Source organism: Lepidothrix coronata, unplaced genomic scaffold (genome assembly GCF_001604755.1).
Source record: "Lepidothrix coronata isolate B3197 unplaced genomic scaffold, Lepidothrix_coronata-1.0 Scaffold139, whole genome shotgun sequence".
NCBI classification, from domain to species: Eukaryota; Metazoa; Chordata; class Aves; order Passeriformes; family Pipridae; genus Lepidothrix; species Lepidothrix coronata.
This window is the reverse complement of record NW_016690319.1, coordinates 730,403-745,013: the sequence shown is the minus strand read 5'-3', so window position 1 is coordinate 745,013 and position 14,611 is coordinate 730,403. Positions and strand designations below refer to the sequence as shown.

Sequence of the window (14,611 nt, the reverse complement as noted above, 5' to 3'; positions counted from 1 at the left end):
AAAGTAAAATCTCCCTGTATTAGGGAAAGGGAATCAAGATTACAGTGTCATAGCTGCCAAACTCTCCCATAGCATCATTCCCAAGAAGTAGTGTTATATTTAAAAAAAACCTAACCAAACAAAACAAAAGAAGAAGAAAGAAACCATCGTAACATACCCACAAGTTGTAAAAAACCTTCTTCCTACTTTTCCCTGAGAGTAAACCATCAGGCAACTCAAATTATTTCTGTTTGCAAATTATATTAATGGAGACAGGTATTTTCCATGTGAACCAGAGTGAGTGGTTGACCAGGGACACTTGCTACTGACATAGATATCTTCCTTCATTTGTTGAGCCCTCTTTTTGTGGTGGTACAATTTTTGGCCACTTTATTCCTGCTCATTACCCTTATTGATAAGCAAAATGCTTGGATAAGAAATCAGGTGCACATGACTGAGGTATGTTCTGCTGCATAGAATTACCAGTGGAGGGCACAGTTAACTGGAAGACGTAGGCGAAAGTGACACTGACAATTTGTCTTGGGTTCTCTATATCTGCCCGTGACACTGGATGCTACTCATTGTCAGCATTTTTTTCCCTCTGATTTTAAGATAACAAATTATACCATCAAGATATGGTGTATATTCACAAATGCTCTAAATATTTTCTTCTTTGAAGCAGAAAATTTACTTGGCTATGTCCTGCACTGCTTTAAATCCCTCAGAGAGTGTGAAGAGGTTCTTTTCCTGTCTGTGCACTCAACTTCAAGCTGCTGTCAGCTTGCTCTCAGTGGAGAGTCTGTACATCACCCAACTTACTCTAACTGGGAAGAGTGGTCCCTGAATTTATAAAAGCTGAATGCAGTTGAGAGAGTGATCGCAAGACTTGCCATCATACAGAAAAGCATGAAGGAATACATTGTGTGGATCCACCAAGTTCCTTGGCAAAACTGTAGAGGGGAATGCAAACAGCTTCAAACTCTATCTTTACATGGAGTTATACACCTTTCAGATTAAGCATTCCTCCCCAAGGGAAATATGTTGGTTATACAAACTAATCACCAGGCTCTCAGAACAGATGTGTACTTTCAGCTGCTGCCTTCAGCAGCAGGAAGTTTGGAGACATTTCAAGAGACAAACAAATGAAATGTCCTGATTATTTTCCTCTTCAGAAGTTTGCATTTATATATGGGCTTCTTTAGGCTACAATGGTTTAACAGAGTGTTGCTGTGGAAACATTGGCACCAGAGTACACCTAGTAAGAAGCTTATGTAGAAAAATCAGACCATATATCAAATTAATTGGGGTTTTGAACTGAAAAGGACTTTGGTGCACTCTTCCTTGGCATTACCTTCATCCCCTATCTGGATAGTAGCCTAGTGTCCTTTCATGTTCTTTCAGTGTAACTTCTCTCTGTGTAAAGAGAAGCAGAATACAAAGACAAATAGCCGAACTGTTAAACACCAGCCTGAAAGTTTAGCTATAACTGTCTTCGTGCGTTTATACGGTAAAGTCAGAAAAAAAAAAGATGTCATCAAAGCTTTTCATTATTAAAATCTGAATATATACATATTTTCTATATAAGATCAGGGAAAGTACTTTAGTAAGTCTGTGCTGAAGCCTTCCAAGAGCGCTTTATCTGGAATTTCTTGTTGGATTTTTTGTTTATTTGTTTTTTTTTTTTGTTTGTGGGTTTTTTTCCGAATTTAAGTACTCATTTACATGGAAAAACATATCTTCATTGCAGTGTGTGAGAAACAACTGTTTCTCATTTTGAGTGTGTGTGATGACATTCTTAACTAACAAGTGTTAATCAATGTATAAAATGAATGTTCATTAGGCTGGCACATGAGCTTCTAGAAAAGGTATAGTGAAATACCTTTATTTGGACACATGATTTATATGACTTGTTTTAAACATAAGCAAAAAATGAAAAAAAATATTAAAGGATGATATTCTTTCATGGATGAGGTTTTCTATGGAAAAATGAGAAGCAGAGAACTTGTTCAAGGTTTATGATCTGACCCACTGATAAGCAACTCATGTAGGTAATGTCTGAATTATCAAACAAACGGAATGAGCAGCCCTTTTAACAAAATCTGTATATTATTTCTTTACTGTGTCAAAATTATAAGAAATTAGTAAAGTATGAGAAACATCTTAAAGGTAACAATAACTGCAGAGACCTTTAAAGATACTTACATCACTTTCATGGCCTTCTCTTAGGTTATACGTGAGATCATGCTGTATGTCTTCAACAAACTTGTGAGCATACTCTGGGTAAAGGTCGAGCACTTCAAAGAGACCTTTGAGGATAATACATTGGAGGTCACAGTATGTTAGAGCTTTAACATCCGCATTTGTTTTAATAACTTGATCCCTAATGGAGAGGTTTGCTCCAATTAAATCTCCTTTACCTAAAAGAGAGTACAAAAATAATTATCTTCAAAGTATAAATTCTTTACTTCTTTTTTGAATCATATGTTTAATATAACCTGAAATCCCATTGTTACTACTGCATTCTTTAATTAGTGACTTTCTAAAGGATCTTAGACTAATATCCTTCTTTTTATTGTTTTGGGTTTTTTTGCAGCTGCAACCTTATATGCAATTAATTGGAGGTACAAACTAATTTCCAGAAAGGTAACTAGCAGATTTACACTGGTAACAAATAGCAAGTGCAATTTTGTTTTTCAAAATAGCTGTCATAAGGATTTTGTGTGTGTGTGTGTCTGGGTTAAAACAGGCAGCTGTTAAGATAGCATTTGCACAAGTAAGTGCAGATCACCATTCAAATTACCCTTTTACTTAAAATTTGGATTGCAAAACATTCAAAATCTATGATAACTATGGCTGCACAGCTGTACTTCATGATGTATACAAGCCATGGTATTTCCATTTATGGGCAAGACTGCCTTAGAATACTCTATGTATTAAAGCCTACAAGTGACCATATATTGAAGAGCACAAAAATTTTGTAAGGAAAAGCTTCCATAAACATTTGATCTGAGGTATAAATTCCAAAGTTCAGTCCTTGAACCACAAGTCCTCCACAAAATTTAACACAGATGGTCTTTGTTAAAGACCTGGACAGCGTGATGGAGTGCATTCTTAGCTGGTTATAGGCCATACCAAACTGGGGGGAGTGGTCGATATGCTGAGGGGCAAAGCTGCTATTCAGGGGGACCTCAAAGAAAGACAAAATGGCTGATAGGAACATCATGAAGTTTAACAACATTTCACCTGGGATGAAAAAGCTCCCTGCAGCAGTATGGACTAGGGACTGATCAGCTGGACAGCAGCTCTGCAGAAAAGGATCGGGAGGTCCTTGTGGATAAGTTGAACATGAGCCAAAAAATGTGTCCTTGCAACAAAGTCCAAGAACCTCCTGTGCAGCATTAGCAAGTATACAGCCATCAAGTCCCAGGAAGTAACTCTTTTCCTCTATATATCACTTGACATACTACATCTGGAGCACTGTGTCCAGTTTTGGGCTTCCCAGTACAAGATGGAATATTGACATATTAGAGTAAGTCCAGAAGATCATCTACCAAGATGATCAGAGACTAAAGAGCACAATGTACAAGGAAAGACTGAAAAAAGTGGGTATAGTTCCACCTCACAAAGAGAAGGCAAAGGAAGGATATTACCTTCAATAGCCTAACAGAAAAGTGTACAGAAAACAGAGCTAAACTTCTCTTCAGGGTGCACAGGGTACTGAGAGATACTGGGCATAGGTTGTAACAAATGAAATTCTCATTATAAATCAGGAAATTAAATCATGATGAGGCTGGTCAAATAGTGGAACAGGCTGCTTAGAGAGGCTGTGGAATTGCTAGCAGCCTTGGAGATGTTCAAAAGTTGCCTGCACGTGGCCCTGAGAAAGCTGAGCTAATACAGCCATTTTAAGCAGGTTTAGGTTGGGTATCTTCCAAAGGTCCCTGGCAATCTTACATTATTCTGTGATTAATAAGTTAAGACAGTCAAATATGAAAATCCACCTAGCAGTGATTCCAACTGTATATTACACAGGAAATGGTGATCTTGAAGGGTAAGTTAAACTAAACAATCAAGTATCCCTGAAGCTTGTTAAATAGGATAGTTTTATACTTTAAAATATCACTTTTTTAGTACCTTAAAATACCATGCTTTCTATTTACAGGGAGCTTGAAAAACTTTCTCAAAAGAGCTTATCATAAACCCAGCATAGGAAGGGATTTTCTTTTATGCTAGGAATATACATACATTATTGCCACTTTGAGGTCTCTTAAAAATCTCAAATAGTATAAATAAGAATTGGTATGAGCTTAGACCAGTCTGAGTAAGGGAAACTTGATAGGTGACAATAACATTTATAATTGCTCATCACACGATGTATTGCTGACATAATAAAATATAGTGTAAAGTTAAGCAGTTATACATATTTTCACTTTACTGTAAATATCACAGTTCCTTAGATTTCCTTGTTTATATTAAGCAGAGGGCTTGTAATGTTAATCTATTGCTGGCTGTTAATATGGACAAGTGAAAAAGTATTTCAAATATGCTAAAAACATCCTAATTATAAACTTCTTAGACACACAAACAGTATTAGTATCAATAACGCATAGATATTTTGGAAAAAGTATTAGATTTTTATCTGATTATAATTATAGTGTTTGATGAAATAATGTCAGCCTGAAAGACACTGCAATTGATTTGGTAATGCTAATGTATGTTTCCTTTTCAAATGAAAATTGTATAGCAGTCTGTAGGTAGAAACCAAAGTTTCATGTAAAATTAATGAAGTGGTAAAATTATTGTACCTTGAATGTCAACATTTGTTACATAACAATCATTTCAGTTATTCCTAGTATCTCTTTTTAATTTTTTTTAATCGGAGAACAAACTTAAATATGAATATTTCTACAGACATATCTGTTTGTTAATATAGCTGGGACATGCAGTCAAAGTTATATGTCCTCATTATGGATATTTTTAAAATAACTTTTGGCTAATATTTTTAACAAATCAAAGATATATGTTCAAACAGTACATAAGTCACATTAAAACATATTTTCCTATAAAATATATCCTAACCATCATAATTAGATGTAAAGTAATAGTCTCAAGAGGAACCAAATATATATTTAATGAGAGCGTTTCATTGAATTGTTACGGTACTGCTTGTTAGTGAGAATGGTTCAGTAAACAAAAACTAATCCACTAGAATTAGAATCAGGACAGAATTAAGAAATATTCTGGGAACTGCAAGTAACCCAGCAGCATCAGGGAAAAAAAATGCTCTTTTGGATTTAGACAGCACAATTTCTCATAGGGACCTGCATTTTTGACGCATTCACCTTCTGCTAGTGTTAATTAGGTTTAAATGATGAAGCTCCCATTCACTGTAATGAAACATTATTTCATTGTGTTATGTTTATGTTTTTTTGTTATGATTTCATTAACTTCTCTCAGAAATCCAGTAATCTCTTTCTTATTGTTTTGATTGTCACCATTACACAACGATGTTTTCATTAACATTTTCAGAAGTGCCTGAAGATGGAATCATTAATGAAATTATAGTTCCAGTGGAGGTAGCTCTTGATGTTTTGCTGGCTTTAAGCTTATGTTTTTTTCTAAGCCATATTTTATATCTTTGACCTATGTGACCCAATGAAATCAAGAGATTCTAAAACTTACCAATAACAAATTAGTGATGAGTGATATGGACTGTAAATCTAATAGAATTAAAGAGTTCTGAAACAAATGGGACCTGTATCACATTTATATTCTAAAAAAACACCAATCAAATGCATGCTAGTAAAATTAAGGAAATTAAATTACAGAGGACCAGAAGCTTCCATTATCAACAGCCTAGTGCAATCCCACAATACAGGAAGGAAAGCAAAAAAAGGAAATGTTCTTTTTAACTCTGTTTTATAAGAATATTAAAAGTTATTAGAAAGAAGAAAACATTTAAATCTAAAGAGACATTAAAATCATAATAAAATAATTCTCTACTTTTAGAGCAAAATGTTGTATTTTACTTTACCAAAACACATTATAAACCCTAGCTCAGAAAGTCTAATCATCCTTTAGCTGAAGATAAAGAGAATATCTTTAGTAGGCATTAGATTGAGGCAAATCACAGAAATGTACAGATAGAGTTGCTTAAAACTCAATAAGTCAAAACAGTCATTTTGCCCGCAACAGCTAAACAAAATTTATTTGAACTGAACTTCTGGCCTTTCTCTGTTCTGATATACCCAGACGACTGCAGCCAGCAGTTAGCATGAAGAAATAGCTCCGGGGAGCAGAGCCAACAATGCTTGTTTTTTATCACAAGGCTTTACTGCAAGGGGTGTTCACACGCATGTGTCAAAGACTGATAGTAGGTTCAAATTGCTTTCTTTCATCTGGGAGCATTAGTGGGAGCATTGTCTGGCCACTAATTTTCATGAAACTTTGGGAACTGATAACCAATGTTCTTTGAGTTGTCAATACCATCATCAAATTAAGTTGAAAGTAGCAATTTGTGACAAAAGCTAGCAAGTATCTCTTTACATGAAAGGAGACAGAATAAATATAAGAAAATCAGGATACATGTGAAATATTGCACAGCTAACAATCCAGCAATTGAAAGCTCCTTAAGTAAAAAAATAAGGAAATTTAAACTAAAAAAAAAAAAAAGAAAAGAAAATATGTCCATAGAATAAGAATAGTAAAATTAAAAAAACACTTTCTCATCAGACTACTAGGGCAAACTAAGCCACATGTTAACAGTGAAGGTCCTCCTACATTGGGAGACCATTCTTCCTCTTTGAATCTATGACTGTGAACATACCGAGAATTGCCAGCACCGTGCTGTCCTTCAGGACTTCCATGGAACCTGAGCACACAAAGTAGATCGCTTGCAGGGCATCTCCCTGCCGGAGGAGGTATTCCCCGGGAGCACAGAAGGAGGTTTTGATGTGCAGAGACAGAGACCTGAGGCAACCACGGCTGGCACACTCAAAAAGGGAGAGCTGCAAAATCTCCTTGTTCAAGTGCATGGTGATGTCTGAACGTAGCTCGTCTGGGAAGTCTTTTAAAAGCTGTCAAGAAAAAAAAAGGGTGAAAAGAGAAGAAGTGTAAACTAATTTGTTTCCACTTTTGCAGAAGTGACATGATTTGGTAGTGCTGTACGTGTCATACTGATGCTAATACTTCCCTTTCATTTTTCTTATCCCCTTGATGAGACATGGTATACCTTAATGAATCTTTACACTGATAAATTCCAGGAAAAATGTGAATAAATACATGTTTTTATAAAAAAACAAAAAACACCCACAAACCCAAACAAACAAAAAACCAACAACAAACCCCAAAAAACCCCAAACCAACAGAAAAAGCAAACAGGAAAAAAAAGGTGAACAGACTGTATGTAGGAATTCCCTCTAATACACAATTTAAACTTGTCCAAGTTCTTCTCAGAAAGCACAGTAGGTTGTTCAAAACAAACATGAACTTAGTTTCTTTAATATGCTTCTATAAAATTCATTAATACGCAATGTTGCTTCTTCTATGGTAAAACCACTGAAAGAGGAACAACTAAAAAAAACTTGCAAGGTGGTTTTGGTTTTTGTTTGTTTGGTTTGTTTATTTATTTATTTGCGGGGTTTTGTTGTTCTTTTTTGCATTTTTTTCATAATGTAATTGGACACTGAAGGAGGGGTGGGAAAGGAATGGCCACAAGGTGAATGAACAACGGAAGAACCTATGGAAACTAAAAGACCATGAAGTCTTCCTACTTCTCCTTTCAAGCTGCAAGCCCACAAACATAGTTTTGTCTGTAGTTTGAGGGGGTGTGGCATCTAAGCAATGTAATCAGCCAACACTTGACAAAGTGGGCTTAGACAAGGCACTTTATCCACAGGAGGTGAATAATGAAGAGCTTCAGTTATAGTACAGCAGTACTTTCACTCACTTTCAGTGCAACTAAAGGTACAGAAGGTACAAAAGCTGAAGGTGATCATTAACCACACCTAGGAAAGCTTTGACATCTAAGTGATTTTTGTACCTTTGAATCTTACTAAGCTCCTGTTGCTAGGATGCTGTTGAACATCCCATTCTTTGTGCTGTGCACAAAACAGAAAGAATTTATCAGGAAAAGAATGTTCTCAAATCCAAATCTTTCTGCTTATTTCCACATTATCTTTAGAAACCACTGGGTTTTATAACATAGATAACAAGAAATCTGAAGGGAGTGCTACATTCAAGTAACACTCCAGCAGAGAGAAGCCGTTATTTCTCCTGGAGTATACTAACACACAACCTTGATAAGCAATTTAAAACAGGCAAACAAAGACACCACCAGAAATCTGTCTTTTGATTTCACTCTTATGTTACATTCTGCAAAATTTTAAAATATAGGGAAATAAATAGCATAAAAATTAAGGCTAAACCACTTGTTTGCAGTATTGCAAAGAATAAAATGAAGGAGGTGAGGAAAGGGCATCAAAGTTCCCCCTTTAAAGAAGACCTAAAACCCCTAGTTGATATTTTATTTACTGAAATACAGAACCGCTCATGGTAGCATTTCTGCTGGCATCATCCAAAAAGTTTCTGATTAATGCTTCTTCAGCACTTGAGAATTATGAAGGAATTTGAATTTTAATGTATGATTTGATGTTTTAACACAAAACACATCATCACAAAAGAAATAATACCCCTTTTCTTGACTCTAAGTTCATACCATGAAACACAAAAACTCCCTCATTTGCTTACCTCATTGGAATCAATTCCATTATTGACAGACCACGTGGTTTGGAAATATTCAAGCATCCTTTGCTTTAGCTGCTGTGGTAGGTGATGGACCCGTATAAAGTCCTTCAGATCCTTGGTTCTTGTGTGATAAAGGGACCATCTGGAGTACATCCTCTGAATTATGGCAGTCACATTGCCAAACACCAAGGCATGCATCAGAGCTAGAGAACACAGAAATTATGTACAAAGTGGAGTGATCTGTTGATCATTAAAACGTAAAAAGAAAATCAACAGGATCTACACAGAAAGCAAATTTCCTGATTGAGAGATATAATAAAGCTTTTGAAAATAAGATTCCATGAGTAATATACACCAGGATTAATATGATTATTCATTTCTCTTTTTTGAGACACTAGCAGTCACAGTCATGGAAAAGGGTAGAAAAACATCTGATTCTATCTGTCAAGGTACCAAGCAAAAATCAAATAAAGTTCATAGTCTAATAAAATTAATAATAAAATCATAGAATCACAGAATCATAGAATCATACAACGGTCAGGGTTGGAAGGGACCTTAAAGATCATCTAGTTCCAAACCCTACGCCGTGGGCAGGGACACCTTTCACTAGACCAGGTTGCCCAAAGCCCCATCCAATTTGGCCGTCAACACCTCAGGCATGGGGCATTCACAGCTTCTCTAGGCAGCCTTTTCCTGTGCCTCACCACTCTTATAGTAAAGAATGTCTTCCTAATATCTAACTTAAACCTACTCCCTTTCAGTTTAAAACCATTCCCACTTGCCCTATCAATACATGCCTTCGCAAAAAGTCTCTCTCCATCTTTCTTGTAGGTACTGAAAAGAACACATGTAGGCAGGTATCCTCAGGAAATGATGAGAAATAATCAGCATGAAAATTAACTCAAATAGTCAGTTAGAAACTACATAGAATGTAATAGATTTCAGAGCACTCATAGAAAAAAACCCAGTTACTAATGGGGACTATGTGTAGTGGAATGAAGTTGTACGTAACATTTAGAGATGTATCACATCCTGGGGAATAAGATATTAAAGAAAAAAAAGTCAAAAAAACCCTATTGTAAGGAAGAAGTTTAAGGGTTAAAAGAAACGTTCAAACAGACAATCTGATTTTTTATGTTGTTTGAGAGGGTCAAATATAGTAAGAAATTGTTTATCAGAAAGTTCTGACATCCTAGACTTTGTCTGCAATTAGATACTGGCTTGGGAATAAAAAGACCAGAAACAAAATTGAAGAAATGCTTACAGGCACAGGTCATCTGGGTTTGTCCATGCAGAAATGTGCTTGCTGATTATGAGTTGGAAAAATCACTGCTAGGTTGTCTATCATGTGATATTGAACTGATGTACAGAATATAGATGTGTACAAATTTTTTATTAAAAAACTACTAAAGAGATTGATTATTTCTCTAAAGGAACATCTATTTTTATAGTGCTTGAAAGAAAGCAGACAGACTCCTTGAAGTGGCAAAGGAATTGGTTTCTAAACAAGACAAACAAGCTGTTGACCTTGTATGCCAATTTACAGAATTCCAATGTGAGTAGGAAGGGACTAGGGGAAACAGGTGGAGGAAAGGATGCACTTTTAAATGTTAGAAACAGATAGAAAATTCTTTAGTTCGAAGTGTTAGAAAATTTTTACAGGCTGGATAAAGCACAAAGGAGCTAGTAACAACATCTATGTCTTTATTGTGAAGAGAGTGCAGAAAAACAGATAAAGAACTGCAGTGTAGAAAGGGCAGAACAGATCAGGTATGAGTGTTAGAAAGGAAAGTAAGCATAACTGGAAATTTATTTCTAAGAATAATCATCTAGATCAACTAGGTGTTGTTCATGTTGGTACAGTGAATTTCTGTGTCATTAATGTCAGAAGCTTGAGGAACAAAATGTGAGGGCCTGGTGTAATGCTAGGTATAGGATATTACAGTAGAAATATGGCAGCTGTGGCTGAACGATTAATCCAAACACATCTAACTAGGTTAAGGAAATAGTGTAGCCTCTTTAAGGATGCAATGATCAGTTTAAAAAGTGGGGGAGCAATAAAGCATTAGGTGGTGTATGGATGCATATGTAAGAATCACATGTGATGTAAGTCTACCAGAAGGCTCTAAGGTTAGGACCTTAGTGTAGACATCTCTGTGATGTTATTATAGGGACAAATATAATCTAAAATTTTATTATTAACGTAGAATGTGTCATTGCCTATATACATTCGAGGGTAACTGCTACTTATGATGACAAGCTATTCTTGGCTGTGACAGGCATTAGATTTCTTTATCAAATAATCACAGACTCACCCTACCTTCTGTAAGAAATATATTACTCCATTCTGTAAAATTCTAGGAACTATATTTCATAAAATAAAGTGGCCTTTATTTTAATGGGTATCCTAAATTACATTTTTGTTGCTTGGGGAGCACTGAAGCTACTATAGTGGGCCTTCAATCTCTTAAATACAAAGCTGCACATTATTTGCTGAAATAACATGAAGAATATAGGACAGAACATGGTATGATTGTCTGCTGGAGGACAGATCTGATTAGTATTTTACAGATACTGGGTATCCTAGGAATTTTAGATAAATTTTAATAAGTAAATTTTCTTTCCAACTTTAAGAAGAAATACCATGTATAACAGGATGTTTTATCTTCAAAATATTACTTGTTATAAATTTAAATTTCAAATTCATGCAAAATAGAAATTAATACCAGGAGGCCAGTAAAAATCAAAAAGGCATACTATAAGTTATTTCTTTGTTAACACTTTTTTTTCTTTCCTCACCTTTCTTTAAGTTTGTAGTAAATTCACTTCATTCTTTCAATTTGCAGTGAAAAACACTAAAGAAGTACAGAAAGACTACTGATTAACTAACTCACCCTACCCATTATGAAATTTCATAACTAATGGCTTTATCAAAAACCCTAAAAAACTTACATAAATTTTTCTCAAAATATCACTTTCCACTAGGGAATTTTAAAATAAATATCAGCCAAAACAATAGCCTAAAAAATGTTTTAAGAAATGAAGAGGTGTAATGTCCTTAAGTACAGATAAGTACTTCATTCCAAACAGTTTTCTGAGGCACACTTACCAATCTGCACTGTATGATGCTAACTCCAAGTTTCTTTGCCCTACTGATTTTCCTCAACAGTATCTAAAATACAGTTCCTCAAGAAAATACCTGGAGATCAACCTGCTCTGCTCTTTTACCTGGATATATCTTGTTCACTGGACCCTCGCAGATATAAAACCATTCTTTTACCTGCTTCCCTGTGAGCAACTTTGTCTCTTAGTCATCAGTTCCCTCTTACTACATTCAGTCGACTAGTTCTTCACAATTTATTCAGAGCACAAGCATATTATCTCTATTACTTAATAATACAAGAAATGAAAATAAAACTGCTATAATTGGATTAAATAAATGCATAAGATACTTTAAGTTTGACTCTATTAAGTTTATGAAAGCTCTGTCATATCAAAGAGTATTAAATGTTCATCATTGCCTTACACAGGGTATCTCTTAATTTCTTGACAGAAATGAAAACTCATTCCTTCATTCCAACTGATTTTATGTAGTGAAAGCCCCAAAGCAGAGAGACCACAGAGTATTTCAAAACTATAATTTTATAATTTTATGCTACCAGCAAGAGCAATTCATGAGCTGCTTATGGTTTTGTGACATTGTAAAAATCAAAATTATATCATTCTTGGATGATTCATTATATTATTGCCACTCATTTTCGTGACTTAGGGAAATGACAATAATTAATTGATCAGTTTTTATACCACTTGATGCTGCAAATATATAGTTTACAGGTCATTCATCTTGTTCGCTTGCTTTCAAGTGTCAAATTGCCAATTTATTTTTGACCATGAAAATTTATTCTGCAAAGCTGACAACGAGCTGACAATCTGGGCTTTACTGACTAGCCCCGGAGAAATACCTACTAGTATTTCTAGAATAACTAGGCAAGCAGAAAAAAAGGGGAGGCAGGAGGCAGTACTTTAGTGGTAATTTGCTTTTACCCTTCATGCCCCCTGTGACATCTTTGAGCTGTATGATGTACACATTACAAAACAGCACCGCTGATTTTTGGGGGAAACAGAGAGCTGCAGGTACTTTCTCTAGTGGTCTTGGCTTACAAAGGTCTGCAGGTGCTACCAGTTCACTGATTGTACCCAGGTGTCTCAGCAGAAAGAAAGGAACCATGAATGAGCATATGACTTTCCTCAACAGTACAATTAGATAATTAACATAAATAAAAATACCACTAAGAGCTTCAATTTGAGAAAAACATTGCACTCTGATTCTAATCTGAACCAGATGATTACCAATGACAATTGAACTGCTTTTTTGTTTATAGTAGAGTCATCTAATGCTCACCAAACAGTCTTCCTGGCTCTGTCCTGTCTCCCCTAGCCTTCTCTCTGTTCTGGTTGTTCAGCTGTGGATACACACCAGCTCACAGACGCATTGCCCTGCGAGCTGCCAACCTTCCCTCATCACTATTCTTAGGACTGCGGTGGGGACCGAACTGGAGCTCACATGCACATAATGCCCAGCTGACCAGAAAAGTGCCTGCCATGTGACCAAAATCCCCAACACATGCCTGGGCCATTCTCACTGTCAGTAATGTGAGTTTGCATTTTACTGTGTGACACCATCTTTTGTCACCACAACTGAACAAAAAGATATAAATATATCTTCCTAAGAGAGTTTATGTAGTGTAAACCAAACAAAGTTATTTCCTTGCTTTGCTCTTTTAAATTAAACTTGTTAAACTTTCTGCCGTGTTTTTTTATAAAAGAAATTTGGCAAAATCACAGCTATTTTACTTGTTTCTACCCCCAAAAAACATTTTACATGGCATTTAGCATTTGTACCTACCCCCAATCAGCATTGTGCAAATGGAGAAGATCTTTTCAGCATCGGTATTGGCTGAAACATTTCCAAACCCAACACTGGTGAGGCTGCTCAGAGTGAAATATAGGGCAGCTATATAGGCACTTCTGATTGATGGGCCTCCTAGTGTATTATTCTCATAGTAAGGAGACTCAATACGCTTTCCAAGCTCATGAAGCCAACCTGCAAAACAAAGCAAAAAAGAACTACTAAGGAATACTGACACCGTGAAAACTACACATGCCATGAAACAAAATAGTTCTAAAAAAAATTAATTAAAGGACACTACATTCTTCTCATAATTCCTAGAATAAAAAGAATATTAAACTGTAGGAATTTATACAGCACAATAATATTGTGTCTCTGGAATATTTATTTTTATGCATGATTATTTATGATAAGAACTGTATATCTGTATGGAAATGAAGTGGTTTTGAATTGCATATTACAGGTCTAATTAGATAATTTATAAAATCCATTAAGTTACTGAAAAGAAAAAAAATCATCACCTAATAACATTGCAGCTAGAATGCAACATAATTTGATTCTTTCCATTAATTAATGCTTGGAAAGCTTTTTGACATACTAAGGCTAAGTCATTTTAATAGTAATAGTAATTACATATTCAGAGCTTTTTCCTTGTTTCTTTTTACAGTAGAAAAGATTCAAAGATCTAAACATAACTTACGAACCAGAATTAATTTTCAAAAGATGCTTCAGTAAGTGTTTTCTAGATTGTTCATTAAATCTTTCCTTTCATTTTGCTAAATGAGTCTATGTGTGCTAAAGAAAGTAGAATTAGCTACTGCTTCATAGATATTTGAAAAAACAACAACAAAACAATCCCAAAGCTACAAAGCAGGGAAAAATATGCAGTTGGAAAACACATGACCTGAATGAATTGCATAAACACGGTGCTTCACAAAAAATCAAGTTGTGGGAAAAAAAGGAAAAAAATTGATTTGT

The 14,611-nt window shown here is 35.3% G+C and overlaps 1 protein-coding gene across 2 annotated transcripts in view; it reads right to left on the bottom strand.

The window, feature by feature from the left end:
- The window catches only part of KCNH8 (potassium voltage-gated channel subfamily H member 8), a 179,414-nt gene that overhangs the window by 34,494 nt on the left and 130,309 nt on the right, over positions 1-14,611 (bottom strand). For both annotated transcript variants that reach the window (XM_017827407.1, XM_017827408.1), the window contains 4 exons: positions 13,631-13,828; positions 8,728-8,927; positions 6,806-7,055; positions 2,182-2,396 (listed from right to left, as the gene is read on the bottom strand). In XM_017827407.1, the coding sequence (XP_017682896.1) occupies positions 2,182-2,396; positions 6,806-7,055; positions 8,728-8,927; positions 13,631-13,828 (863 nt within the window). The remainder of the gene's footprint in view (positions 1-2,181; positions 2,397-6,805; positions 7,056-8,727; positions 8,928-13,630; positions 13,829-14,611) is intronic.